Here is a 26,150-nt window from a genome sequence, read left to right on the forward strand (position 1 = left end):
GGAGCTGAAGGAGAATTGAGATAATGCCAGCATTTGTTTTTTTTATAATAATTAACGATAGGAGTTTTTAAAAGGCGTGTCAAGCATCATGTTTCCAGTTTAAGACAATCTCTATGATGAGTCAGGCTGAGTCCATCATGGTGGGAAGCTTTATTCTATTTTTAACTCAGGGTGGAATTACATGCACTTTTCTTAGGCAATTTGAGATAATCCCTCAATTGGATAATCAATAGATGATGCAATATGGGAGTTTCAGTGACCTGATGTTAGGCTCTGTATCTCTTCTTGTGTAGGCTTTCTTTGGAGAATTTGCAGTAGTGGTGGATTCCCCAGCTTGTCCATGACTCCCAAGAGGGTAATGCTTTGTGTCATTGAAGGCATTTCATGAAAGTTGTGCTCCATGATATGCAGAAAATGTGTGTGCTCTGAATACAATTTTGATATTATCTCATCTGCATAGTGTAAGTCTATCTAGTTCCACTGAAGTGAGGACCTATGCTGTCAAAGAGAGACATGACACTGAGATAAAATACACTGCATAGTTGAGAGTTCTATGTGGAAATGTAGCAAGGCTTCTTTCACTTACTTCTAAAGTTTAGCATTTATGATCCCAAAACTAGCACTGGAAGCCTTAACAAAAGGAATGAAACCATAAGGCAGAATTTGATTTTAAGAAGGCATTACTGATGAGTATTCCAGTAGGGTGAGGTAGCCTAAAGGAGATAATGAAGAATAGACTTTGGCAGGAACCAGTCTTAGAAATTACATCTAAAAAGATACTGCTTGTTGTTGACTTTGCACTTTTCCTTGCTTGGGTTTTAGATTTAAAAGAGGACTGTGAAGTCCTTACCACGTCTTACCATTTGCATCATACTTGATTCACTGCTTCCTGTTTGCCAAGTTCAACTCAACAGTCACCTTCTGCATGAAGATACTCTAGATGTCTTCTATGTATCTGCTACACTTTTGAGTGCTGTGCAGATTACAGCAATATAGAGTTTAACAAAATGATTTACATATGACACAAGGAAAATAAAAATAGAACTGTTTATAGCAGAACTTTAAACATCTACAGTGAAGAAAATACAGAGCCAGATTCTGTTACCTTTAGTCATATGAAGTAAAAGTTTTACTAAATCAGAATTGTATTGTGTATTGCTATCGAATTAATATTCTGGTGGGACTGGGCACAGAGGCAGGCAGCAGATCGTATTCTCTGACTTAGCACTTACACAGCGTACCATGGCTGGAATTTTCCAAACAACCTGGTTCCTGCAGTTAGCTCTAGATATATTTTGATTAAAGGTTATCACCTTTTCTGGCAGCAATATGAATTGCCAGGTTTTTCTGCCATTCCTCCTGGTAAGGAGTTTTGAAGATGCAGGCCAAAAGTGTAACTGTGGGCACTCAAAAGTACTCACCATCTTAGAATGTCCTGGCTACAACTGAGAAGAGACATTGGAAATGTTTTCATTGTACTTCTCAGAAAATATCTCTGCATGTAAATTGATCACTAATTTGCTTTCTTTCAAAAAAAAGGAAGTGAAGAAACAAGTAAAATATAATTGATGCTTTCAAAATCCTTTGTGAAATCCAGACAGTGAGATAAGAACCTGGTCTTAAAATATTACACTTCACTTAGGCTTTACTCTTACTTCTCCGTTCCCAAAAAAGCTATAGCAGGAAAGTGATCCATAAATCCGCGTGTCCAGTTTATGGCGTGGTGCCTCAAATGATGAATGCTGCCACATTTTGATTAAAAAAAATTGAAGTCCATAAAAAAAATAAAATCAGTTTAGTGAATTGAATGTTGCTTCCTTAACATTTTTCATCCTGAACTCATTTAGTAGAGGAAATGGATATTTCATCAGACATGGATTTGACGTTCCGTCACATTATACAGTAAACAGTACAAACGAATTTTTTTTTTTTAAATGGAGAAGCTGGAAGAGCTAAGACAGTAGCTGCTGTAAGGCACTGGTTATCTCATTTAAACAGATATTAAATGTGGGTGCCAGTGGTGTGATCATCAGCTGCTTCCCACTTTGTGCATAAATTGCTTAGAAGGAGTCTTTTTGCCTACCAGATGTGACCTAGATTTAGATTTCCAAAGGCAAAAAAAAAAAAAGTCTATTATGTAAAAAACAATTGCGGGTAAAATGCATGGTAAATGAGCTTATCTCACTTTTCCAGGTGTTTAAGCTAATATGTTATGGAATTACAGCTTCATTTATGAAAAATAATTGAGGAAAATGTTCCAGCAAATCAAATTTGGATAAAGGCTTAGGGTAGTTATTGTGTTGTTAGCAAGTTTCTAAATGGCAGAAAGAAAAGGGAGCCAGCGCAGATAATAAAAATATAGAAATTTGTGAATCTGTGAAGAGGCTCTTATAAACGGGTCAGGGCTGGCAGTGGTATCCCACCTGTGTTGTGATCTCGCAAAATGTCATGTAACAATATGAAGAATTATATTCCTTTCAATGCATATGAAAGCAGGATTTTTTTAAAAAAAGAAGCATTGATATCTGTTGGCCCTGGATAAGCCTAATGACATTGGTAGGTTAAATGTATAAACATCATAAGAATAACATCCTTATTCTTTTTCTTTCTCCTCTTTTCCGTTTACTGATTCCATAGGGGCTGCCACTCGAAAACCGGATCCAGAGCCTGAGAAACAGACTGACCATACTGTTAAAATCGCTGGAGTCATTGCAGGCATCTTGCTGTTCGTCATTATATTTCTGGGGGTTGTGCTGGTAATGAAGAAAAGGTGAGCCATTAGTAGATGTTTTCTAGATACACATTCATGTCACAGCATCTCCTACAGCAGTTGTCAGTTTGATATTGGCAAAAGTATCCAGCCATCTCTGTGCACTTTGCCACAGAGTTTAGGAAGTACTGCTCCTTCCCACCCCAAAAGCTTTGTTGGGTTTTTATAAAACCACAGTATCTGTTTCATCCCACAGCATTTTCTATGAATTAATGTTTGTGGCATTGTTATAGAAGAAAAAAACAACTTGAGGCTAATGATTCTAGCACTTATGCATTAGTACTGCATGATGGACTCCAATAATAGAACAGTATCTCTATCCTGAAAGTTTGAGTCTCCACTTTATTCAACAGATTAGCTGAAAGTTAGATGTAGTTTCATTCTTGAATGTAAAAGAAATCCTCAGTCAAGCAGGAACTAGAGCTAAGGTAATTTCTGCTAAGAATGGAGTCTATATTGTTCTGCATAAACTTCATTCCCTGGAAACAAATGAAAATGTTACAATGGTGCTGAATGTTTCCAAATCCTGGTTCAACACACACATGCATTGAGATTGTTCTGCTTTGAATATAATTTGAAAACTGCTACAACATTAGAAGTGTAAGGCTTTTAAACCTGGTTGCCTTTCTCAACACTGTGAAAGGAAAAATAATATAGGGAAAAGTATCTCATAGCTAAGGAGGTGACATGGGTAAGAAAAATATCCATGTGATGATAGAAGCTAAGTCTAGATTGGGAGAAATTCATTAGCAAATAGAATTAAGGTTTTAGGTTGTATCCTGAGCAATGTGAGATTTGCAGCTGTATAGGTGGGGTTGGGAATGTGTGAGAGCTGTGTAAGGGGGCTGAGTCACACATTGTTCTTCCACATCTGCTGTAGTCTTCCTACTGTCCCATAACCCGTCACCTCCTTGCCATTCATCCTGTGTTACCCCATTTTCTTCCTTTGAGAAGCAATCTTGGCCTGATTTTGCTCATCGCAACACTATGTGATTTAGTTGTATGTTAACTAGTTTGGCAGGTCTGAGATAGTCAAAATCCCTGAGCTGCCTGAAATTCTTCCAGAATTTGAACAGTGGAGGTGTACAGCTAAGGAGGCAGCTGCCTGACAGTGCCTCAGGGCAGGCAGCAGAAGTAGCTGCTTTCACTCTCCTTGAAGACATGAACAGGGCTATGAGCTAGAAGGGCTCTATGCAGAGAAAGGTGAGCTGTGGCCCAGGCCATGACAAGAGAGGTAGGTAAAGCAGTCAAAAGCTGCCATACAGAAGAGATTGAGACCTAAGCCCCAGGGTAAGCCTCGCTGGAGCAATGAAATTGACCCAGTAACCAAATCTTCTCAATAAAGTGCAGTGTAGCAGAGTTCAAATCTGTTCTGACTTTGCAGTACTTTTTTCTTCCCACTTCTGATTTCTTGCATCATTCATACCTTCAAATTTAACAGTTGAACTCCCAAACTCCTCCCTGGGGCCAGGCACAGCAATTGGCATTCAGGGAGGAAGGCTTCTCGGATTGTCTGGCCAATCCGAGGAATCACACAATTCCTGACCGGCATTCATCACTCTTTCTCTTCCAGTTCTGAGCCTCTCCTTAAGGGTTTGTACCAAAGGTAGAATATATTCATGCAAGGTAGACAAGTTCTTCTTAATCTTGAAGGGAGAGCATTGCAAAATGATCCAAATAGTTTCAAAGTAAATAAGGTGTCAGAGTCTCTGGCTAAATGGATGCTATACCAGCTCTTGCTTCATTCTCTAGGGAAAAGCTCTTTGATAATCTAATTGTTAGAGGCAGGAAGGCTCAAATCCTAAGTGTTTGCATGTTAGTGCAGAAGGATACTTGATTCCTTCTGTCTACCACAGCACAGTAATTATTATTCATAGTAATTCTGTTGTTAGAAGAAAATGCATTATGTGAGCTTCTTTGGGGTTTGGAATAATCTGCTTGTAACAGAGATGAAACTATTGAAAGTACAAGTCCAGGAACTCTGTTACCAAATACATACAATTTCATTGTGTAGTACCGAAAGAATGATACCAATAACTTAAACATATCTGAGAATTATGCTGGAGCCTTGAACAAAACAAACTGTGAAATGAGTTGAAGTGAATATTAAAAAGTAAGAATGGTTCCTCTGTGTAACAGGATGTAACTAGGCATTAATGAGAGTTTCAGGAGGTAGGTATATTGTGTCCCAGACCTCTAAAGCAGATGCTGTACCATAGAAGGTCTTGAATACAACTACACTCATGACTTAAGCAAAAGATGAACTGATTATTCAGTAGCTAGTTATTGGTGCATTAATTCACTATGCTGCTGAGAGCCCCTATGATTTCACCTTGGTTCGGTTACTGTGTATACATTATGCATTTGAAGAAAATGCATAAATCATTCTCCAAGCTTAGTATAACTGTGGTGTTTTTACAGTTTTATGATACTTTAGGTGCTACTTTGTGAAACACTCTCATCAAGCTAGCTTGTCGTCTGACTACATCACTTGATCATTTTATTTCATTTACTTTATCAGGAGGTTTACTAGAGTAAAGATCTGAGTGAAAAAGTAAAATAGCACCTTGTAATTCAGTTCCACCTTTCCCCTGAGAACCGCTTTCCTCTCTGCACTATTATGTGCAGACTCTCTGGGCTCCTGTTACGGGTTTGTGTGGCGCGGGGGGTTTTTTGGTGGTGGGGGAGGGGGCCGCAGGGGTGGCTCCTGTGAGAAGCTGCTCGAAGCTTCCCTGGCTCCAAGTCAGACCCGACTCTGGCCAAGGCCGAGCCCATCAGAGGCAGTGGTAGCGCCCGTGGGAGAACAGATTTAGGAAGGGGAACCTGCAGTGAGTGGGGGGAGTGGGATGTGAGAGGAACCCCTCTGCAGACACCGAGGTCAGTGAGGAGGAAGGAGGGGAGGAGGGGCGCCTGAGGCGGTGGATGCCCCTGCAGCCCGCGGTGAGACAAGACGGCAGGCTGTCCCCCCCAGCCCATGGAGGGGAGCGGGGGAGGCGGAGGCCCCCCAAGATGGCCGTGACTCCATGGGAAAGCCCGCGCTGGAGCAGTCTGTGACTGAAGGGCTGCAGCCTGCAGAAAGGACTCACTCTGGAGAAGTTTGTGGAGGACTGTCTCCCGTGGGAGGGACCCCCCGGTGGAGCAGGGGCCGAGTGCGGAGTCCTCCTCCCCCTGAGGAGGAAGGAGCGGCAGAGACCAGGTGTGGGGAGCTGACCCCAACCCCCATCCCCTGTTCCCCTGCGCCGCCGGGGGGAGGAGGTGGAGAGAACCGGGAGTGGGGTTGAGGCGGGAAGGAGGGAGGGCTGGGGGGAAGGTGTTCTAAGGTTGGGTTTTACTTCTCAGTGTCCTTGTTTTGTTTTGATTGGTAGTCAATGAAATTGATTTTGTTTCTTCCCCCAGTTGAGCCTGTCTTTTGCCCGTGACCATCAGTGGTGAGTGATCCCTCCCAGCCCTTATCTCGACCCAGGAGCCTGCCTTTGTATTTTTTCCTCATCCCACTGTGGCTGGGGGGCGAGTGAGCAAGTGGCTTCATGGTGCTTTGTTACCGGCTGGGCTTAAACCATGACAGCTCCAATGCTAGGTTTCACCACACTGAGTCTACGTGCTCTGAAAGTTGTCTTGCTTGGAGTTGGCTACAGCAATATCCCATTCACACTCCCCTATCCTAAGGCATATCCCAAGGCATATACTGTCTGTTGTTCATTCTTTCACAGACATGGGTCCTTGTAGACTTGATCTCCAAATCTCACCAATAGATTAAATTTACTCTGTCTCTGGGGCGTCACAGTGCTTAATTAATTTAATTTCAAACCGTTTCTTTCCATTGCCAGGAGATTTGGGAAGCGATTTTACTGTATGTGATAATCACGACTTTGTTCAACATATTCCTGTAATAGCCACCTCACTTCATCCAGCAACCATTCTTTGCTTGGTTGGCACCAGGCACCACAGATTTTCACAGATCAGCCTGTTTGGCTTTTAATTCAGTAGCCAAGTAGACTAGACCAGCATTCAAAACAGAGTTTTCAGTGCAGCACAGACATGCTTTGAATATGGTCACTATCAAAATAGTACGTAGAGAAGTTCTGCAAATATCAATAGTCATTAGGCATCATTATTAATTTCACTGTATAGTGGTCTTCTGAAGTAGTTATATTATAAACTGGTCACAGAGAGATTAGGTGGCCTAACTATTCAGTATATGGTATGGAGTCACTAGTGAAGGTAGGAGCATCATGGACACTAAAACTTTTTCTGTGTGGACACTCAGTCTTTGTGTAAAGTAAACCAGATTTCTATGCTTGTCACCTGGGTCAGGAGAAGACTGTTAGTGCTTTCCTGTTTTTCTCCCCACATGGTTGTTCAGAGTTCTTTATCTGTTCTTTTCTATCTTTTCTTTATCCATTCAACCACATACCTGCATAAAGATGTCATGTAATGTAGACTAGGCACCTGCAAGCTATCCCTAATACCAATATGGCTATATCAATGAGATCATTCTTCTCTGTGAAGTCAGAATAATGCCAGTAGGCTTTCCTCTCCTCAGCTGTGCTCTGAATCTCTCACATAAGAATTAGCACAGTGTCAATGGAAACCAATACCTGTGTTTCCACAATATTGCTCCACAATGAAGTGGATTTTGAATCTGATCCTGAATATTAAATCTCAGGCAAAGCCCTTCATCTCTGCCAGTCTTCGATATACTTTCATAGGACTTTATAAAAAATAAAAAATGCAGCAAGTAAATTCACCTTTTGGTCAACCTAAAGTAGAGCAGAGAAAATGAGAGAACTGTTCCCACAACCTTTAGAAAAGCAATAGCAATTAAATCAAGACTTGGAAAAATCAGAACATTACTGATTTATTCTTTTCTCTTTTCTTTTTTTTTTTTCTTTTACATTGTATTTCAGCTAAGTTTAAAAAAATATGCAGAAGTTGAGAAATCAGATTTATTGGTCCAAGGCTTGCTTAAAAGTATATATGTCTTTGGGGCACCTGTTTCTTTCAGTGCTACCATCTTGCTGCTGCAGTGGGAGTGCAGTAAGGAAGTGGTTATTAAAATTTAATTACATTGGCTTCTGCTTCAGTTGTAGAATGGAGTTTTTCTGATCATTGTATTTCTCTATAAAAAGGTTATTTTCTTTTGCCTGTCTTTAGTTTCTGTTTTCAGCTGTGTCTATGCCTGAGCCCTCCAGTAGTTTCTAATGTGTGTAATTGTGGCATCTGTTCAACTCAGAGACCCTGGTTCTTGGCAGTGGATAAGGAAGGCTTTTGCACTCGGTGGAGCTGGGCTGGGAATGCATTGGTCCCATCCCCTGATAGCAAATCAGGCTGTTCAGTCATATGCCTTTGCCAACAATTTCAAGCAGTTAGGATAGAAATTTGAGATAATAGGGCTGAAGGAAAACTTCAGTCTTCTCCCAGGGCTACTACCCCTGAATCTTGTTTTTCCATCTAGGCCAGCTGAAAAACAGAGACGATGAAAGAAATCACTGTGGTAATTACACAGTTCCAGAAGTTTTCCCTTCTAGTGGGACAATCCTCCTGTAGCCAGCTGTGTTGGTTTTTATAAATTTTATAGTGGGGCCTTACTCTACAAGTGATACTTATGAAATTTATTTATGTCTTCAGTCCTGAAGGATATAAAAGTGCTTTATATTATCACTATATACAGAAACATTTTAGTGACATAAACCAACCTCTCTAGTGGGAAGAGACTGAAGAATCGTGCACAAAAGAAAATTTGGCCAAGGTTGGCCAAAATCTTTGGGTCACTCTCTTCAACAGAAAAAGACTTTTCATACATAGAGAGAAAGTTTGTATACATTATGTAGGAAGTAAAATGGAACTTGTCCATATTCTTAAAAAAAGCTAAATCTTGTCAATTATGAATGGTGCTTTTGCATGTGGCCTGAGGACTTGCAAGTCTAAAACTTTCTGTTTCTGTAGGTTTTTTATTTTTTTATCTGTTTTTTTCAGTGTCTGGTATTCTTGAGAATCAAAAAATACAGTGCTCTTTTTCAAGGACTTCATATGGAAAATCTCACAACTGTAATAATATAAAAATAACTGGAGCTTGAGACTTTTAATTTTTCTCATCTTCTACAAATTTTTAATGGGACATTTACACAAATTGAAGCTTCTGGATTTTCAGCAATATTTTCATAAGGAATAATTTATCTCTATAACATATTCGGCAGAATTCTGCATATAAGTACCAGCAGTGTTTCACTGATTAATTGTATTTATTGTTGTTTCTCAAATTATTATACATCTTTTAGAAGTATGAAAACATTTGTACTAATTACATTAAATCTCTGTCATGGTAACATACAGCAAGAAACAGGGTTGGCAGTGTTGTGAGATTCTAAATGAAAGTGAGAGAATGAGTAATTCTGAAAAGAAGGGCAGGAGGAGATATAATTATGACTGAACCAGAAAAAAAACTTTCTAACAGAGCAGGTAAGTTGATCTGCTTTGCTAGGACCTGATCCTCTGCTCCTTACTGAAGGCAATGCAGTATGTACTGGTTGAAGAAGTGTATAACTGTTTTGCAGCTTTCCCCTTACTTTATTCTTAGATATGTTTTAAAACTCAACTTTAACAGGTGTGCGTTTTTGCAGATGTGCCGCATGATTAAATATTCAGTAATTAGCCTCTTGTGTCTGAACAATACTGTGTGCATCAGAAAAGTGGGAATAAAAATTGGGAAATATTTCTAACGGCATCGTCACTCAAAGAAGATGAGAGAGAAAATTTGATGAAAGCCTAGTTTTCAAAGAGATGCCTGAAGCATGTAGCTAGAGGCAAGTTAACGTTAGTTATAGACCTTTGCAAGGCCTGTTTACATGTTTCCTCTGTAGTCAAAGGTCTGTATGCATGTGCTGTAAAAATTACAAATGCCTACATGGTTCCTTTCAGTCTTTTATCTTACCGACATGTGAATGCTACTTGACGTTATGCTCAGGGATGTTTTAAGATCTCCAGCCTCTTTTTAATTGCAGTCAATACATGGAATTTATTTAGGTTGGAACTTGCCCCTTTTGGAGAGTTGCAGTCCTGCTTGTAGTGGACTTATAACTGAGGGAGGGAGAGATGTAAAGCAAAAGAGCATAGCTGGAGGGTTTCTATACTTTCTGCTCATGCAGAGCATGTTGGAGTGGAGGATCTGGCTGTGCAAGAGGTGATGATGCAGGAAAGACTGACTAGGTCCATATTTCTCGACATGGTGGTACTAGGTCTCCAACTTGTTCTTCATGACATTCACATGGGCAGAAATAACAGGGATACAGGATCAGTTCTTATTTTTTCCTCTTCCACATGGGGAAATACCACCAAAATAATTTTAGCTAGCAAGGATAGCCTTTTTATCTGCGTGGCAAGAAGTAATTTTTTCTTCAGAATTTAAATGGTTATTAAAAAAGCTGAGATATTAAAAATCTGTGGCCACTGATTTTTCCCCTCTGAAAAAAAGTTCTAGTCCTGTCAATGGCAGAACTGATTTCTTTAAGTAAATAAAGGGATATCCAAAGATTCTACAGTACTATGACAGGAAGAGAAGCTACTTAATACATGTACTGAAATTCTGCATTGTTAAACTTATAACACCATGTTAGAAGTTCCATATCCTTATTCCTAATGCATTTGAGGTGTAATCAGAAGTGTCTTATCACTTTAATTGGGAGTGTTTGTGTGTATTATGCAGAGATAAATATACATTAAATATCTAACACTGCTTAGATAGTAGGTGTACTTTAAGGTGGTTTGATTTAACAGTTGGAGATGCATTATATATTGTATTGCTTAAAGTTTTATGGAGATTGGATATGTCATCTGGCTGTTCCAGACAGGTTGCATGATATGCCCAGATATGCATTCTTGCTACCTTTCATTTGTATCACCAGTTCTGGTCTCAGTTTCATCTTGATTTTTCATACATTAATATTTGGCTTTTCTTTCCTTCCATTTCATCTTTTCCACCACTGCCTAATCCTTCCACCATCATGGCAGAAGAAGCTATCACTCCTACACTTACTACCTGTAAGTAACTTCTTTGTCATCAGAGGCACACTTTCTGCCATATTGTTCCATGCATAAGTAGTGAATGCTAGTATTGAAAGTTCCTTTATAAAAAAAAAAAAGCTTTGCAAAAGTTTTACCAAGATAAAAACAACATGGTCAATAATGTAATGAAATATTTAGCTTTATAGCAGTTTCTTATGCCTCATACTGTGCATTAGAGTCCTTTGAATATAGTTATGTAACAAATTTTCTTAACTGAAAAGTAGTTCGTATAAATATCACTACCATGTATATGAGAAATTTCCATGCCTAACTACTTTTATAATTTATTTAGTGGTTTCCTTCTCATTTGTTCTGTTGAAAATATAGCATTGGTTAGACATGTACACGTCATGAGTTACCATTACTGGAGTGAATTTCAAAGGAGAGCACTAAAAAGTGAGGGCAAGATGAAGCCTAACTTTCAGTAAGCAGTAACTTTTCATTTTGATACAGTCCTTAGTAATACCATTATATGATTCTTTATTTGCCCAAAGCCTTCATTTCATTCCCTGCTGTCAGCAGGTGATGAATGAGAAGGGTTCTTCTGTGAATTTAGCAAATCCCTTTCTGAGGCTATTCACCTTTTCTTGCTTTCCAGGTACAAAGAGTACATGATAGGTTTTGGATTAGCAAAATATTAAGGGTCTTGCTTAGTCACGAAATGAGATGTGTTTAAGCTTGTTTAATCTTGTTGGCTAGCAGCAAAAATCAGCTGTCCAGTAGATATCTGTCTTCTTCAAAGCTCAGGTTTAAAAGTCGTGGGAAACAAAGAGATATTTTTATATAGTTACAGAAGACGGGGTGTTACTTGCATGAGACAGGCTGTAGTACTAGTTTTCAGGTACATATGGTGGTAACATGCTCTTCAAAGGAACACATTTCAGTAATGGTTTTATTTAAAAACAATATTAAGTTTCTCATGTTCCTTTTTAGTTGCTCTTCAAACTTTTAAAATATTTTTTCAATTAATATTTTGAAAAAGCATCAAATATTCATTTATAGAATTTATGGAAAAATTAGTAAATGTTTTCTAACTTGAAATCTTGGTAAGCAGAACCATGCTTCAAATGAATTAAAGCAACTAAAATTTAAACCCCTTAGTAGAAATTCCCTAAGACTTCTGAATATATCGAAACTGCTCATTTACTTGGTAATTCAGATTGCATATTACATTGTTTGACACTTTACATATAGTGCAATTTTTCTAAACTGGTCTTTAAAGCACTGTATTAATGTGAGGGTCAGAAAAAATTATCTCTTCCAGAAATACAGTATTTCAAAATTTGATTCTGTTCCTGAGATGAAAGGACCATATTTTCCATGAAGTAGGCCTTCAAAAAAAAATGCATTTTGGGACCATTTGAATGTTGTTTTTAAAATGTCAAAAGAGTATAATATAGTAAGTCATATAGTATGTTGTCGCCGTAATAAGTAAATATATTTAAATTAATATTTTAATATGATTCATGTCTCAAGACTAAGTAAAAAAAAATTGAAACAAACAGAACACTGTTTTATTATTCAAAGAAATTGGATTATATCTTTTTTTTCTCTTTTTCCACTGACAATGGAAAATATGTGAATTGAAATGTTTCTGTAAGTTTTACAGACAGGTTTTGTCCCCAGTTTTGCAGTCATAGAGACTGTTAATAGTGGATGGAATAGGACTTCTCTTGATTATTTGGAATACTCTCACAGCGTCTTCAGGAAAAGATCTGTCTTTTTGTTAGTGTGATACAAATTCAGTAACTTTGTAGTTTGGGTACATTAACTCTTCCAAAAGAAATTGTGTGATCTTGACCTTGTACTGTTTTGTTCCCTGTCTGGAGAGACAGAGAAGGGAAGTAAGAGCCCTGAAAAGATCAGACAAGACCAGCCCCCAATAGGAGGAAATATTTTGGACAAAATTCTCCACCTGTTTATGAACCATGCAATTTCACTGAAATTGGTGGAAATCTTAGATGAGTGCAGAATTCATTACAGTTTTATTTTTAGCTGAGGAAGTTGGTATGGATTATAAAATGTTCTATATTTTGAGAAACATAATTTGAAGTACTCTGCCATTGCTAATTTACCACTTCTATACTGAGTATCATATTCAGATTTACTGATTATTCATTGTAAATGCAAGCTGTAACATCCAAGTGAGCATCTATGCACTGAAATAGTTACTATTGTCTTGTGTGCTGCTTTCCTTATATGCTGTGGGCTCCTTTTCCCTAGTAGACTGCAATCTCTGCCTTTTCTAGATCCATCCTAAATTAAAATTAAAAAAGAAAAAATTGGCAGTTGCATAGAGCTGCTGATGAATCATCAGAGGTGGACCTACAGCTGTGCATATTTGGCAGAGAATTATTTCAATTTTGTCTTGTGTTTACTAGTTAGCCAGTCAAGAGATGTTACAGAAAAGAAGTTGAGTACTGCTATTGAGAATTATACTTCTTTTTAATGGGCTTAAATGCCTCTGCCAGCACCTTTCCTCCTACTCTTGTTTTCCTGAGAACTGGTGCATTTTTTACCTCTCACCTCAGTCAGGCAGCAGATTTTTTTTTTTTTTTTCCTGGCCATGGTTAGTCCTGTATGAGTTCTTTTGTTCTTAAGATTAGAACAAATTTAATAGTGCTCATTAACTCTGCAGCAGGTCTTTTGCTTTGCAGTCGATTCCAGGTGGGAAAAAAGAAGAACACTGGAGACAGTGTTGTTAGTGACACTTGTAATGAATGGTGTTCTCAGCATGGCAGCCAGTGCTGGCATGACTGCTTTCTCCTGACGTGTTTTCTGATGGGCAAAACCCCTATGACATTGGCCAGAGAAGGAAAAGTACATTAGTAGTTTATTGTGTAATTATGGTTAAATGAACTAGACAAGCCTGTTGTTCAGGTGACAGTGAGCACCACTGTGCTGACCAATGGCCATTAACTTTTGTATTTGAGATTTTCATTTTGATAAAGATTCTGCCCTTGGAGATCATTAATCATTAGTCAGGAGCTAACATAGCTAGATTCATGCAAATTCAAGCATCAGACCAACAAATGAGTGCTTGGACCATTTGAGTTTACTCGAGACACTGGCGCCTGATGGAGAGTTTGGGGAATTCAATTTATGCCAAATTCTGGGGCAGATAGTTAGATTGCAGCTGTTATAAGTTCCTTTCAAGAAGAAACTTCATTACATTGCTATGAGTAGGATGTACGCCCAGTTGAAATACAAAGTTGTGAAGGTAGCTTTTGATGTTGTCCCTCAGTTTTAACTTGATATCAAAATTTTATGTTATGATAATTATTGAAATTAAGTACTTACACAATAACAGTGCTGCACAGCAGTTAGGTGCATAATGTTATTCTATTTTTGTGCCTTTTCACAAGTCATTTCATCTTGTGAAAGATGAAGTAGGGAAATAGGAGACAATTATTGCCCAGTATTCTTATAAAATAGCAATCATGTTAAGATTGTAATAGTATGAAATCTGATATTGTCTGTCCCAGCACTAATCATCCAGTTAGGTGACTTAGGACAGAAGTGCATCACAGGTATGCCCTCTGTATGGAAATCTCAATCCAGAAGCTTAATACAGTGTTGAAACATTACTAAAATGGACTGTATAGGACTAGAAGTCCTATTGCTTGGTACTTTGTATATGACTCAAAGAGGACAAATTTCTTCCTACAAGAAAATTAATTATACAAACATTGAGCTTTTTCAAATAAATCTGAATAAAAACATACCCTCCTTTTCATAAGAATTTGATAGTTTGGGGCCCAGTTGAAGTACACTTTTCTTGTATATCTGACTTGAGCTCAGGAGCCCAAGAGTCTGTTCTCAGTTTAGTTATCTCTGTCTCTTTTGCTTCGCTAGCAGATTTTCAGTGCTGGCTTCTGGAGCTCTGTACAGAGACTTAATTTGTGGCTCATTTCCCCAGTCCCATTGCAATTGACCTAGTACTTACGGCAGTTTCCAAAAAATCAATGGTGTTGAAACTCTTAACAGTGATTTCTGGAGAATTCCAGGAAATATGCAGTCATCAGGTTTAAAACTTCTGTAGTAATTTGAAAATAGTGAGAGAGGTTAGAAACAGTCCTGTATTCTCAACTGCAGGTGCCCCTGGAACTAGAATAAGTTCATCAGTTTGGATATTGTAGATGGAGGAGAGCACTGAACAGGAAAACATGTATGTGTTCGAACTGTTTGATGCATCTGATCTGTTAGACTATGCCTGTGATCTCTTCTCAATCTTTAAATATGCATAGTTACATAGATTTGAATAATAGAATCATGTAACCCAAAATAAACATAATTGTCTTGTAAGCTATACTTAAATGATTTGGGGATGTCCCATGAGTTTTGTTGCATCTGGCAAAGTCTAGAATGCCAACATACTGAAATCTATGGATGATATGCAGTGCCCAAAATAGCAAGGAGGGTGTTTTACGAAATCGCCATTGCTGAAAAATACATTTGTGGGCTAAGTGCCGTATGCTTTGAGTACAGGTAGGTGTGATACCTAGCTTTCAGGTGGAGATACTAAGCAATCTCAGAATTAGAATTTTTTTTTTAATTAAAATACACCACATAATTTTTAAAAATCTATCTGAAGTCATTATTTCTTACTGATTCCTCGTATCTTCTGATTCTTTTGGATCTGATTGTATTGCTTTATAGCCAAGGCTTACGTTCCCATTTCTCTGTAGAAAAAAAATGTAAATAATCCTTAACACTCAGACTACCAGCAAGTAATTTTTTTTATTATTTTATTTTATTACCTCTTTCTAAAGTATGTGAGCCCCACAGGGCAGTGATCTGACTATATGAAATAGCTTTCTTGAGGTGCAACAGAGATCAGATCATTCATGTGCTGTAGTTCGTCTTTTCTGGGCATGTTTAGATACTCACTCCAAATTACTTTTCCAATACCTACACATAGGAAACCCATAGTCATTTCTGAAGTTACCCAGACTTTTCAAAACCACATTAGCCTAGATGTGTTGAGTGAGAAACCATAATCTGTAATGTGCTGCAAGTTTGGTTTTTTCAAAATAAATGGGTACTACAGAGAGCAAGGTGAAGTATCAGAAGTGATTGATTGCTATGCTGGTCACACAATCACACTCAGTCACTGCCCTTGCTCCCTCAGTGTCAAGCAGTAAATTTGCAGATGAGCTGGGGTTTGGAGATTTTTCTGCCCTTAAAGGGGCAGTTTCAGTTTACACTGCTTGTTTTGTTAAAGTACCAGACATTTAGTGTGGGAACCAATGCAGGTGTAGGAAAAATAAATGCTTGTGCAGTCTAGAGACGTCTTGGTTCTTTCCAAGTTAATAAAAGCTTTGCCTTGCTTTTCTAAACTAATGTACAGGGATTTGAATTGAATACTGAGATTGCTTGTAGAAATTGTGGATTCCATATACTCTTATAGCATAAGCCTGAAAGCCTATCTTTATTATCTATAAAACTGAGACGTAACACCTACATTCACAAGGGGAAGAGAGGATAGGGGCAGGTATGTGTATTAAAGAAGGTACCTTTGTATTTGAGTATTTGTATTGCTGTACCATATTGAGTCTTGTTCAGTTAATGTTACCAGTTTACCATGGTGGACTGTTTTCTCTATAAAATTCTGGTTTGAATTAATTTCTCCATTAGCCTGTTGACATTGTTTGCAGCTTCCTAAAAAAACTGGTTCCCAAATCAGTCATGCTTGCTGTCAACAGCAGTCATTCTAGGCACTGAGATTTTGCCATTATCTATCATCATTGTTGAATTAGACTTTCAAAGAGGGTATAAGGTGAATCATTTTCATTCACTTTGTTTAAGGCTTTTCCCTCATGAAAAAGGTGTGATTAATGCATTTTTTTACTCTGAAATTGCATTTCTATATACATACATAGCTCAAAACTGACTTCAGATTCTTTCATTTTAAATATCCAAATAGAAAGGAGAGTTTTTACTTATTTTGGTATTAGTATTCATTGTACAAGAAGGGTAATGGCATTGGAAACTTATTTTCTCTAAACCCCAAACCTGCCATTACACTTTGTGTGACTGTAAATGTGTTAACAGTAAAGAAGCTATACTGCATATTAAGACCAAAACTCACTTCATAGGTTATGTTGCTAAAGGCCTGTATTTTTTCTAAAAGATTGAAGTGTTAGTTTTCAAAATGGCTTAATGAAATATTGAACTGATTGACAGATATCTGCAAAAGGTGGGACTACAAGGAATAAGGTGAATGTTGTATTGTATGTCTCCTGGACTCAAGGAGGACAAGCAGCAGAAAAATGCTTAAAGAAAAATGGGTAGAAGAAATCATATGGTGAATCTAGCCTAAGATTTCTTTGCTCCAGTAAACCACTGGCTTCATCACTTCTGTGATACAGATAAGAACAACTGTAACGAGATGTTCGTGTCTGAGTGATGTCAGGGCACTGAGGTGTTGTAGTCATTAGTATTGCAGTAACTTCTATTGACTGTTTATATTTTTGTTTGAGCTTCTTATCTGTAATCTTTTCTCTGACCCCTGAATCCTATGAGAGATGCTTCGGCTGAAATACCTTTGTTGAGCCTATCTGCAGGGGTGGTGGCCAGGTTAATGATAATCCAACTCAATCCATCTGTCAGTGTTCGCTCTTAATTTCACAATGAAAGTGTTCTAATCTTGGCTCCTTTTCCTTCTTCTTTTCATTTCCTCTCTTACCTACAGTATGCCTTGATCTCCCTTAAAGTCTAGACTGCCAGATCCCACAGGGGAAGAACAGTGGCCATGTGCTTTCCATAGCTGACCAAAATCATAATTTGTTTCCAAATTTTCTTTCCATCATTTTTCTTGGTCAGTGTTTTCCTGCAATGAATTACCTAACTCTGACATGAGAGGTAAAGGAACCATACCTCAGTTGCTTTATTCTGCCACTCCTGGTCACTCTGGCCTTCTGCTTCCATTTGTGAGACTCTATGCAAGGATTCTATCTGATCAGGGTCCTTCCTAATTTCAGGGCAATAGCCCACATGCAAAATGTAGCTAGGAAGATTACATCAGCTGTGAAATTGAGCCTCACAAAAACTAATCAAGCAAGGAAACAGAGGAACAGACCATGCTGTGTGCTTACAAATCCAGCAAAGCCTGGCATTTCATCAGTCCCAGACACCCTGTTGCAGAAGAAAATCTTTTACAAGACTTGTCATAGATATTAGAATCATGGCTTTATTTCATTTACAAGTGTGGAAGAAAGGTTTTATTATTACTGCTATTATTATTATTAGACTGTATCTTCTATCTACAGAGAGAAATCTGTAGGACTGTCAGAAAAGTCTTGCATAATTCTGTTAGTTCCTGTGCCAACCAGACAGCAGCAGTGATCCAAATAAAAAGAGGTAGTAGTTGGAGTAGAGCAGAGTTTTGTTGGGCATGTGCAGTGAACTACCTGCTCCTGTGAGTACTGAGCTGGTGAATGTAAAGAAGCACATTTATTTTTCTTTTTAGCAGCTGAAGCTCAGGACCACTTCTGCATTTGATCTGAGATCCCTTGGTGAGACATTGAACCAAGTGTCTAGGGGTATCTAAATTATACTCAGTTCAACTGCAGAGGGAGTTAGTTTCTCTCCTTCTTTCTCATTCCCTGATTCCTCTGATCATGAAGACACAAGTTAAAGCTACCAGAGGCATCTCTGGCTTGTCTGAAGGAAAGGCAAAGCAAAGCATTCACTAACCTGTGTATTTCACAGTTGTACAGGAATGAGAGGATCAGCTGGTTTAGAGCAATTATGCTACTCCACATCTCCCACTGCAAAGTGATAGTGTGCTTTCCTCCTGCATGGTGACATCAGTAGCCAAAAGTAGGTCTTCCAGTATGGATTTGGCCAACATTTTCATATTGGGTATAATAATGCATGCATGTTGGCTGCAGGAAGTAATGGTTTAGGTAGACTAGATAGATTTTAGTTTGCTTAAAGATGTGTATTGGATTATGCTTTAGGTATAATGAAATGTATTTTGCATTTTATGGTCCTATTTGGCAATTGTTCATGGAAAGGTCACTTCAAAGAGACTAGGTTCATGGCTTACAGTGTATGTTCAAAAGCAGACAAAATACTGAATGCTTTATATTTAGTGAGATTTTTAAGGTAAGATTGTCATGTTTATGATATGACATAGAATAAGGCCCTGATCCTTAGCTGTAACATCTAGGTGTTACTGGCAGTAGAAACTTCACTTTCTGCTTACCAAATAGGGAAGAGTCATGTCTGCGTTTTAATCTAGACAAGATTCTAGAAGATATTTTAAACTAAGTAAAGAAGAGAAACACATAAGGATGTTAGTAAACTGTAAGGAGTACCTGCTGTATGCTTAAGAAAAATAAATGAAAAGGAGAACAAGGTACATTGGTTGCATGTTGAGTCCTAATACAGGCTCCCAGCAAGAATAGGTTTATTTTTTTGCTGAATGGGTTACTGCAGTTTCAGCTGCTTTTTGTTGGAACCCAAAGCACTGTAAACTTATTTTGAGGCAGGGGTACTGTGCATTCATGGAAGTGTCTTGTCCAGTTCTCTGTCCACAAAGGGTTTTATCTAACTTACTCCTTAGATCCTACTGCTGTCTTCCTTCCAGCTTATCTTTCAACAGTAATGTGTGTGCCCAGCTCTTAAGCCTGCCTTCTTATTCTACTGACCATTTCATTTTTCATCTGTTTCTCTTCTTCCTCTGCTCCTCCTTTTACTTACTACTCCTTTCCTTTAGGCCCTTTTCCTTCCTGCTCTAGACACTATATAGTCTGTCGTGTCCTAAAAAATAGTTTCTTAAAATTGCCTTATTTTCATTCTCTGTGCTCTGCTTTGTTTCCTGAGACTTAATGCAGGCTGCATAGTCATTTGTTCTTGCTCCACGTCCTACCATCTCTCTCCTCAAAAGTTGTAGAAGGGAAGGAGAGGCAAATCTGAGAATGTCAGACTATCCTTCTGTTATTGTGCAACCTTTTTTTGTAATTCTTTTTATTCTTGGTATTTACTAAAGGGCTATTGCTTAGATAGACTTACTCTGTGGGAACATTTAACACAGTAAACTTAAGGAAAGTCTGAGTTACATGTCTACATGAGAATTTTTTGCATTGGGGATTTTTTCTTTATTTTCATGGGAAAACAGCGAGCTGTTTTTATTTGCTCATTTTTTCTTATCTAAAAATTGATTTTGCTAAGTCTTTAAAAATATTCACCTCCAGGTTGAAACTTAGCATGCAATATTTTACATTCAAAAAAGAAAAAATTTATTTTAAGCGTTTGAAAATGATGTCACCATGGAAGTTGCAATATAACATTAATTATAAGAAGTGTACTTCAACACCCACAGTACTGTGTCTTTACTTATGTCAAAACAAGGTAATGCTTACTGTATTAAGAATAGCTTTTCATTTTATGATTGCCTGTTGTTCTTTGAATCATAACCTTCACTCATTTCTTTAATTTAGGAGAAAAAGCCATTAAGCATAGATACTTCCTGAAAGTGTGTGCTGCATGAAAGCTTTAATTAAATCTACAAGTAAAGCATTAAAAGAACAAGAATCAAATTAATTGCAACAAGGACCATGCATTTATTTCTGTGACAGGCCTTTGCGCGTTAGAGAAAAGGCAATCTGTGTACCCTTATCTGAATTAGTAAACTCAGTATCACTTTTCATTAGCATGGTAGGTCATTGCCATGCATCTTCAGTGTGACACTGTTTACATGTTAATGACCTCACAAATAGAGTCTGTTCCAAATGGTTTGCAGTAGTAGAAAGTTGTAAATCCATGAAGTGGAATAAACTATCCTCTGTTTTCTGCATCATTGCTTCTTGCGAGTTCCCCTCTAGACTGAACTTCATAATTAGGCAGCAGTATAATTAAGGCAAATTCAGTAAATGCAAATAGGACAAAAGGATTTATAGCCAATTATGGTTGTTATAGCATACCTGAAATAAATTAATTTCTAAGCATCATTATTAGTTGACTTTTCAATGACATGGAGTCTAGAAGTAGAAAGTATTGTTCACAAAAAATGTTCATAGCTTAAATTAGTGAGTGTGAGTCCATGATGATGTATTCAGATTTACAAAGTGCTGACATACACATGAAAAAAACACAGAAAGATTCAGTAGCATGTATTGCTTTAGTTGTTTGGTGTATGATTGCTTTGTATTAGATGAGTTTTTTAAGATTATAAATATATTTTTCCCCCACCGTATAATGTAATGAAGTCAGCATGCTCCCTAAAATCATATCCTTAAAGAAAATGTCATATTTACATCTGGTAATTTGACTAGACTAAAGCTTCACTGCTTTAAAAATCTTAGAATGATGAAACCAACATCAAATGAGTAAAACAAACTCAGCATAACCACTTAAATTTGATTGCCTAAAATATCTGAAACAAGGACCATTCTGGTATCCTGCTGTGTGAATTCTTTTAAGTGCTGACTGCCCTCAATTCCCATTGACTTCACCACCTTGCAGAATCTGGTCCTGTATTTGGGTGTCTCAGAGCTGCCATAACAAAAAGCCTATTTTTCACTGGCCTCATGCAGTGTATACTTGGTATTGCAAGACATATACTCTGGGGTTCTGCCTGCAAGAACCTTGGGAGTTGCTTTGCAGACAGAGAGTAATGGTTTCTACTTTAGTTGCTCACCTAATATGCAAAGCAAGTTTAATTATATGCTGTCCATCCCCTGCTGCTACGTATTTTTCCACTTGCTGGTTCTGGGTGAAATACATACTTTCTCTATGCAGAGGTTACTACTAAGTGTACAGTGCCCCTGGAAGCATTTATGGCTAATCTTGCCCTCGGCATACATAATGTAGCTAAGTACTAATTAAAGGTTAAAGAATAGGGATCCATCTTTCTGCCTGATGAATAGAGGAATGTATTCTGCATGGGGTCAGATGCTACATTCAACTGGACAGAATTGCTAGGATGCTGCAAAACCTAACTACATGAGACTAAAATTTGAGAGACTCCAGACTTTCTCACAGCACAACAAAGGACTAATAAATCATTGTCTTGTGTTGTGTAATGAATTGGCTGTTTTACTGTGTTTCATATAAATATGTAATGCTGCAAGGCATACATGGGTAGAATGTAGATTTGATTTCATGAAGGATGGGGTTTTTTGGCCTACATACTTACTTCTGAAAATTTTCTGTGGCCTGATTGTACATTTTGCTATTAAAAACAGAGATACAGTTCTGGCAAGGCAATAAAGTCACCATGAACATTATTGCCCTCTCTCAGATCCCAGTAATAGCTGATTAGAGCAGGTTTTGATTACTTCTAAATATTGCCATGACTGCTGCCATGCAATATAAGAGAAATTAACTGGTGGGTGTTGGAGCTGTGGTGGCAGATAAAAAACTTGGCCATTCAGTGGAAGTCTGTCTTTGTAGGACTACAATTTCCCTACAATTTCCAGAGGTTTTTTAATTTTAATACTTCTGCAAAACCCTTCACACCAGAATGGACTATAACTTTGCAGTTCTTTGAAGTCATCCTTTCAGAAATTCTGGTGTTCACTTCTTTCCTGTAGGCTTCTTCCTGGCATAAAAATGTAATAATAGCAATTGCTTTTTAAATAAGCTTCCAAACAGGTTATGGAAAGAGCTTGGAAATCAAGAGGTCTGGTTTCTGCCACCAACTTGCTGATGAAAGTTCTTAAGCCTTTGGGTGCCATATTCTCCACATTAATTAAATTTTGATTGCTATTAACTGCTGCAAAGCAGTGGTATCAGGGCTGTTGGAGGTCTGATAATTACAGAGGCAGAATACTTCATGTTTCTTTTATCATTGCTTGGATTTGAGAAAATTTGATCTTTGTGTTTCAAAATAGAAAGCCAGCACTGCCTGGAAATAATGTTGTTGGAATACTAGTACCTGAAAATCAGTGATGGAGACATCATCAGCTAAGGCAGGATTAGCCACATATGCTTGCAGAAACACATGTTCTCTTATGAATAGCCCTTGCAAAAGCACCAGGGGAGGTGTAAAGTGTTTTCTCTGACACTAGCTGCTTTGACACTTCAGTGGCTGCAGAGCTGCCTCCTTTCCCACAGTAGGAGTAATCAGCATCTGAGCTTCACTGCTGGAACTCTTGTGCATGTGGATTACTCTTCTGACAAAAAAAAAAAAATCATTATTTAAAACCCAGATACTGTACTAGTAGGTTCCTTGGATAAAGGTATGAAAACAGTAAAATAGAATAATAAAATAATTAAGCATCTAATGATTTTCAGAAATGCATGAATAAGATAACTGAGCATACTATACCACTTAGAGTCTAATCATTTGCTGTCTGATTAGAAGAAGTCAGATAGCCATAGGGTGAAAAGAAGATGGAAAAGGTCATATGATTACATTAGCTGCATTCAGACAGGCATTACTTACTGTTGTGGTTTAATCCCAGCCAGCAGCTAAGCTCCATGCAGCCGCTTGCTCACCTCCCCCCTGCCAGTGGAATGGGGAAGAGAATTGGGAAAAAAAGTAAAATTTGTGGATTGAGATAAGAACAGTTGAATAACTAAAATACGATGAAATATAATAATAACAATAGTATCAATACAAATATAATAAAAGAGAGAAATCAGACTCAAGAAAAGACAAGCGACACACAATGCAGTTGCTCACCACCTGCTCACCGATGCCCGAGCAGCAATGCACCCCTCCCAGCCAACTCCCCCCAGTTTATGTACTGAGCATGACGTTCTATGGTATGGAATAATCCTTTGGCCAGTTTGGGTCAGCTGTCGTGGCCACGCTCCCTCCCAGCTCCTTGTACACCTGCTCACTGGCAGAGCATGGGAAACTGAAAAATCCTTAACTTAGGATAAGTGCTACTTAGCAACAACTAAAACATCAGTGTGTTATCAATATTATTCTCACAGTAAATCCAAAACACACTGTACCAGCTACTAGGTAAAAAATTAACTCTATCCCAGCTGAAACCAGGACAATATCCACCCCTTATTCTATACCATTAATGTCATGCCCGGATCCCACACTTTCCAATACATTTCCAATTAATCACCATCACTTTTCCTGTCTTTTAATGTATACACACAGATATCATTCCCACAGTCTATGGGCCGTCCCTATAAAATGTCTGTTGAGTTCATTCAGTCCATGACTTTGGGCTCCATCTGTCAAAACAGTCTGTCTGGGCAGGAGGGATGGTGCAAAGTCTGCTCAGTCGGCATGGCAGGATCGGGCTTTGGTGCCGTACAGTGGGTGGGTAACACTGGGTGCAGCAGGAGGATGGTTTGTAGTGTTGGATTGTTGCATGCTGAAGGCAGTTCTGGTTTCATTGCTACTGTGCTTCACTCAGTTTTATCAAAGTTCATTCTTCCTTAATCTAAGTGATTCTTACTGTAATACCATTGATATAGCATATAACAATTATAATAATGATGACATACAGTGGCAGGGTTATATAGCAATTAACATCATACATTTTAATTTATTGGCTATTCTCACATAAAATCAAATCTATTTGAGGCACACATCAGGCTTCCCAATCCTTCTGCATCACCCACCAAGTGCACCCAGGTCCTTGAGCAAAAGCAATCCCATGAATGGGTTTGCCTTTGCCTGAGGCAGGAATAACCCAGACTGTTTTCCCTAGCATATTTTTTATATGCACTACAGGAACTTTATCCCCTTCTACAGTACATAAAAGTTCTGACTGGGCAGGGCCAGCCTGATTGGCAGGTCCTCTGGTGTTGACTAGCCAGGTGGCTTTTGCTAAATGTGTGCCCCAAAGTTTAAAGGTCCCACCCCCATGGCTCTCAATGTGGTCTTTAGCAGTCCGTTGTATCATTCAATTTTCCCGGAGGCTGGTGCATGATAGGGGATGTGATATACCCACTCAATGCCGTGCTCTTTGGCCCAGGTGTCTATGAAGTTGTTTCAGAAATGAGTCATGTTATCTGACTCAATTATTTCTGGGGTACTGTGTTGCCATAAAACCTAATTTTCAAGGCCCAGGATAGCATTCTGGGTGGTGGCATGGGGCAAGGGATATGTTTCCAGCCATCCGGTGGTTGCTTCCACCATTATAAGCATATGGTGCTTGCCTTAGTGGGTTTGTGGGTGTGTGATATAATCAATCTGCCAGGCCTCCCCATATTTATACTTCAGCCATCGTCCGCCATATCACAGAGGCTTTAACTGCTTGGCTTGCTTGATTGCAGTGCATGTTTCATGTTCATGGATAACCTGCGTGATAGTGTCCACGGTCGGGTCCACCCCTTGATCACAAGCCCATCTATATGTTGCATCTCTTCCCTGATGGCCTGAGGTGTCATGGGCCCACCGAGCCATAAATAATTCACCCTTATGTTGCCAGTCCAGATCTATCTGAGACACTTCAATCTTGGTGGCCTGATCCACCTGCTGGTTGTTTTGATGTTCTTCAGTGGCCCGACTCTTGGGTACGTGAGCATCTTCGTGACATGCTTTTACCACTGGCTTCTCTAGCCAGGCAGCAATATCTTGCCACAATGAGGAAGCCCAGATGGGTTTGCCTCTGCGTTGCCAGCTACTCTGCTTCCATTGCTGTAACCACCCCTACAGAGCATTTGCTACCATCCATGAGTCAGTATAAAGTATTAGCCATTTTTCTCATTCACTAATGTCTAAAGCCAACCAAATGACTTTCACCTCTTCAAACTGAGTCGATACACCTTCTTCTTCTGTAGTTTCTGCAACTTCTTGTAGGGGATTCCGTACAGCTGCCTTCCACCTCTCATGCTTTCCTACAATGCGACAGGAGCCATCAGTAAACAGGGCATATTGCCTCTCATTTTCTGACAGTTTATTATACAGTGGGGCCTTTTCAGCATGCATCACCTCCTCCTCTGGCAATATGCCAAAATCTTTGCCTTCTGGCCAGTCTGTGATCAATTCTAAAATTCCTGGGCAGCTGGGGTTTCCTATTCAAGTCTGTTGTGTGATCAGTGTAATCCACTTACTCCACGTGGCATCAGTTGCATGATGTGTAGAGGAGACCCTCCCTTTGAACATCCAGTCCAGCACCAGCAGTCAGGGTGCTAAGAGGAGCTGTGTTTCAGTACCCGCTACTTCCAAAGCAGCTCGAACTCCTTCATATGCTGCCAATATCTCTTTTTCAGTTGGAGTATAGTGAGCCTTGGATCCTCGATATCCCCAAATCCAAAACTCCAGGGGTCGGCCTTAGGTCTCCCCTGGGTGCTTTCTGCCAGAGACTCCAGTTAGGGCCATTCTTGCCGGCTGCAGTGTAGAGCACACTTGCAAAGGTTTTTTGCTATGATTAAAGAAGATCAACAGTAAGTC

At 38.8% G+C, this 26,150-nt stretch overlaps 1 protein-coding gene across 15 annotated transcripts in view; it reads left to right on the forward strand.

The window, feature by feature from the left end:
- The window catches only part of PTPRM (protein tyrosine phosphatase receptor type M), a 505,106-nt gene that overhangs the window by 335,625 nt on the left and 143,331 nt on the right, over nt 1-26,150 (forward strand). For 8 of the 15 annotated variants that reach the window (XM_030011784.1, XM_030011791.1, XM_030011783.2 and 5 more), the window contains 2 exons: nt 2,638-2,770; nt 10,778-10,807. In XM_030011784.1, the coding sequence (XP_029867644.1) occupies nt 2,638-2,770; nt 10,778-10,807 (163 nt within the window). The remainder of the gene's footprint in view (nt 1-2,637; nt 2,771-10,777; nt 10,808-26,150) is intronic. The other 7 variants (XM_030011785.1, XM_030011787.1, XM_041123062.1 and 4 more) reach the window with 1 other exon arrangement.

This window comes from Aquila chrysaetos, chromosome 4 (genome assembly GCF_900496995.4).
Source record: "Aquila chrysaetos chrysaetos chromosome 4, bAquChr1.4, whole genome shotgun sequence".
Lineage (NCBI taxonomy): Eukaryota > Metazoa > Chordata > Aves > Accipitriformes > Accipitridae > Aquila > Aquila chrysaetos.